Raw genomic sequence first — 3798 nt, forward strand, 5'->3', positions numbered from 1 at the left:
AAGGCATCCAGGGAGGAATGCATGAATGGCGGGGTTGGAGAACAGAATGCCTAAATGTAGAGGAGGGGGGAGAATGGTGGAAGAGAGATCTCTCTCCTCCCCAAGCTGCTGGCAACTCCTCTAATTGTTCTTCCATCTCCCCACCACCACCCCGAATTCCTTCTTCCCGTTTTCTTTCATGATCCCAGCTTCCCTCCTCTCTGTATCTGCCACCTCAGACTCCTATTCTATCCTTCTATCCATCGCCATATCCCCCCCTTTCCATAACCACTCTCTTCCCCTCCTCTCCTCGCTTCCCAAGCTGTTCCCAAATCCTCTTCCTCCTATCAGCTCTATATTCCTATCCCCTTTCCTTCCATTCCGTATCTCTCTCCCTTGTTCTTGCTTCCGTACTCTCTATTGTCCCTTTCATTCCTTCATTTGACAGCCTTCTTACAACATTTTTTTCTCCTGTCCACCCCTTTTCCAGACTCCTAAAATGGACCCCACGATAGCCCACTTCATGTGCTTACCAGCCACCGTTTGGGAGAGCAGTTTGGAGCTGAATGGGAGCCCCTCCCACCTCACCCCCTCCCAGTTCTTACATACCCCTGGTGAAAAAGGAGGGGTGAGAAGCAGCATCTCTCTTCCCTTCCCCTCCTCAGGCTGGTTGTGGGAGAATCTCCTGGGAAAATACTCCTGGAGGTATTAAAGCCTCCCCAAAATAATTCCCCAGGAGAGGAGTGTTCTGCAGCTCTTGAAGGGGAAGGCAGGGGTTATATAAATTGTATGAGTCTTCAGACACATTTGCTGTAAAGCCAGTGTTGACAAAGCCTCGTTGGCAGCATTTCTTCCTTAAAACTACAGGACAGGAAAGTGAGAAGGGGAAGGAAGTGGCATCATTAGAGTTGTTGCATTCAATAGTACATGGAATGTGCCTCCTCCTCCACCTCGGAAAATGGAGCAGAGATTCAGGGGCCTCCCTGGGTCAGGGATTCCAATAAAGGAATTGTTAAGGGCCTTGAAAATGTACTGCATGAGCCCTGATAGAAATGCATACACGTTTTAAACAGACCAAATGACTCCTGACAAAGGGAGCATATTCAAGATTAGGGAAAGTGAGTTTTCCTGGCAGTAGAACACTGAACTTGGAATTAGGAAGACCTCCGACACTAGCTGTGTGGCCTTGAACAAGTCATTTAATCTGAGCATCACTTTCCTTAGACAATAAAATGGGGTTAATGATACCTGTAGTTCATACCTCACAGGGCTGCTGGGAAGCTTATATGAGGATAGATCTAAAGCACTTTGTAGATTTTTAACATATTATATAAATGCCAATTATCATAAGCCTCTGAAATGGGTCTTAATGGATTATAATTGTCAAGAGATGTGGTGTGGAAGTAACAAGAAACAGACTGAGTATTTTGTCTAAAAATCTTTTTGGAATATTGCTTAATGTTTTGATTTTATGATAGTGAAGCTTGTATTCAGTGTTTTGCCAATTAATATTATATGCTTGTAATAAAAGCAAAAAAAAAAAAGCTCACTAAAAAAAAAAGGAAACAGACTGAGGCAGGAATGATCAGGGTGGGGACTACTTTACTTCTTGGCACCTTCTTTTGGGCGAATCTGCAACAATTACCTCATTGGGGATTTTCTCAGAATCACATAAGCCCCACATTGCAGAAAATTCAACAAGCATTTACTTAACTCTGCCTCCATACACGTTCCTCTTCCAGGTCCTTTGGAATTTATTCCAAAGCTTGGGGGGGGGGGGGGAGGGTATTATTCTATTGGGTTTTTCCCCCTCAAGAAGTTTACAATTTGGTAGAATTCAGCAAAAAGGACAAGCATCATGGGAGCATAATGTAACAAGTGCCCTTTTTGCTCTGCCCTGTGCTGGGCACGAGGGGAGATATGAGCCCTGGCCTCAAGCAGCCTATAATCTAGTTGAAGAGAGATGGCATGTACATCAGAGTATGGCACCGACTATGCTAAATGATACACACAGAAGGGCCCACCATGCCATGGGTTCAGATGAAGGAAAGGACGCTCCTGGCTAGGGCACAGGAGGGGAGATTTGAGGAAGGGAGCTGACATTGAGCTTAATTAACACTGAAGTTTGCTGACAGAAAGAGGGATGGGGAGAAAACAGCGTGCCCAGCTCCCAGGCTCTGCCCCCATGCCCACCCTCACGCCTGGGACAGATCAGAAATATTGCCCCGTGTTTTGGATGGGCTTGAAGGGAATGCACTAGGATGGGATGTGTGTCTTTCCCAGGACTCGGTGCCTCCAGCCCCTGCTCCTCTGCCCTGTAGGCCCAGCCTCTTAGCCACATTCCCTCCATTCTCTCACAGGTCTGAGGCTCCAGCTCTGAAGATGAATTGGGCAGCGGTGACGTGCTGGACCCTTCTGCTCCTGGCCGCTTTCTTCTGCGAGAACGTCACCAGCAAGGGAGGTCGTGGGGGAGCCCGAGGGGCAGCTCGTGGCAGGAGCCGCAGCAGCAGCAGCAGCAGCAGCCGCATGAGAATGAAGTCTGCCCCCCGCTACAGCTCCTCTGGCTCAGCCTTCCGAGTGGCAGCCGCTGCCTCCGCAGGTGCTGCTGCAGGGGCTGCCGCAGGAGCACTGGCCGGGGCCGCTGGGAGGAGAGTGTCTGGAGAGGTGGGCACCGGTGTCGGCTGGGAGAGGGACCTCTACTATAGCAACCAGACCGGCGAAAGCGTCTACAGCTACAGGTGGACATCAGGGACGGACCCTGGGGGTGTGGAGCCCAACCTCGGCCTCTGCTTGACTCTGGGTTTCTTTCAGCTCCTTCATCCTTAGAATGGAGCTCTTCCCAGAGGGAATTGTGATCCCTTCCCCTCCGTAAGCCATCCTTCCCACCTGTTCCTGTCCCATTTTCCTCAGCCACCTTGTCCTAATGCTTTCATCTCTTGCCTTCTAGAGTAGCTTCTAAGGAGCCGTGTTCACTCCTTTCCTTTGAGCTCTTCCTTAACTGCCAATGACCCCTTAAGGGGCTTGAGAGAGTTAGAGGATGTAAGGTGAGCCAATGAGTCCAGGTCCAGATGTGAAGGAGCACCAGGTCACTGGAAGCAGGAAGAGGGCTGCTCTAGATAGATGACTCTTGTGGTCAGGGTGGACCACCTCAAAGGGAAGTTGGGTTATTTTCCCCAGAGTTCACTTTTCTAGGGCAACTTTAGCTGCCCACTTACCTTGCCCCACTCCTGGTGGCAATAGTCCCCAGACAGAACCCCACTCCCCCATTTCTTTCCCCTTAGGTTCTTCACCCAGGGGTCCAATTATGGGAAATGACTTAAGTAGTTTCAAGATGGTTCTCACTTCTGCCAATGTTTGGGAGTCCTGAGAACAAGAGAAAACGTGGGAATGAGACCCTAAAGCTCTATTCCGCCCAGATTCCCACTGCCATGCCCCAACTCTCACACTCTCTCCAGAGAGAAATCTAAAAGAGGTGCTGAGCCCAAGCCAAAGCCCAAAGCATGATGACCAACACCCAAAGAAAGCAGCCATGGAAGCTTCTGGTGCCTAAACTGAGGCCAAAGAGGATTGGCAGCAGAAAGGAGGAACAGGGAGGGTGCTCTCCATTACTCAGACAAGCAATAGTTATCCCAGAGTTCTAAGTCTTGAGAAAACCTGGACTGCCTCCTCATACTGCCCTTTCACATGAAATCATGGGGCACAATTTAGATTTCAACCAATCCCAACTGAAGAGAGGGCAATTTGGCGGGGCTCTAGAAGAAATTCACTTACCGCAGAAAAACAAAGGTGCTTCTGAAGCATTTCCACTCAACCAAGAAA

The 3798-nt window shown here is 49.3% G+C and overlaps 1 protein-coding gene across 1 annotated transcript; it reads left to right on the forward strand.

Annotated features, from left to right (window-relative positions):
• Positions 1 to 2349: 2349 nt before the first annotated feature.
• On the forward strand, positions 2350 to 2805 carry SPRN (shadow of prion protein). Its single transcript, XM_044662867.1, has one exon. The coding sequence runs from the start codon at positions 2362 to 2364 to the stop codon at positions 2803 to 2805; it is 444 nt and encodes a 147-aa protein (XP_044518802.1). The 5' UTR covers positions 2350 to 2361.
• The last annotated feature ends 993 nt before the right edge of the window (positions 2806 to 3798 follow it).

The sequence above is a fragment of the Gracilinanus agilis genome, chromosome 2, assembly GCF_016433145.1.
Source record: "Gracilinanus agilis isolate LMUSP501 chromosome 2, AgileGrace, whole genome shotgun sequence".
In the NCBI taxonomy this organism is placed as follows: domain Eukaryota; kingdom Metazoa; phylum Chordata; class Mammalia; order Didelphimorphia; family Didelphidae; genus Gracilinanus; species Gracilinanus agilis.

Excerpts from the sequence above, each read along its gene's own strand:
- SPRN (XM_044662867.1), top strand. The coding sequence starts at position 2,362 with ATGAATTGGGCAGCGGTGACGTGCTGGACCCTTCTGCTCCTGGCCGCT.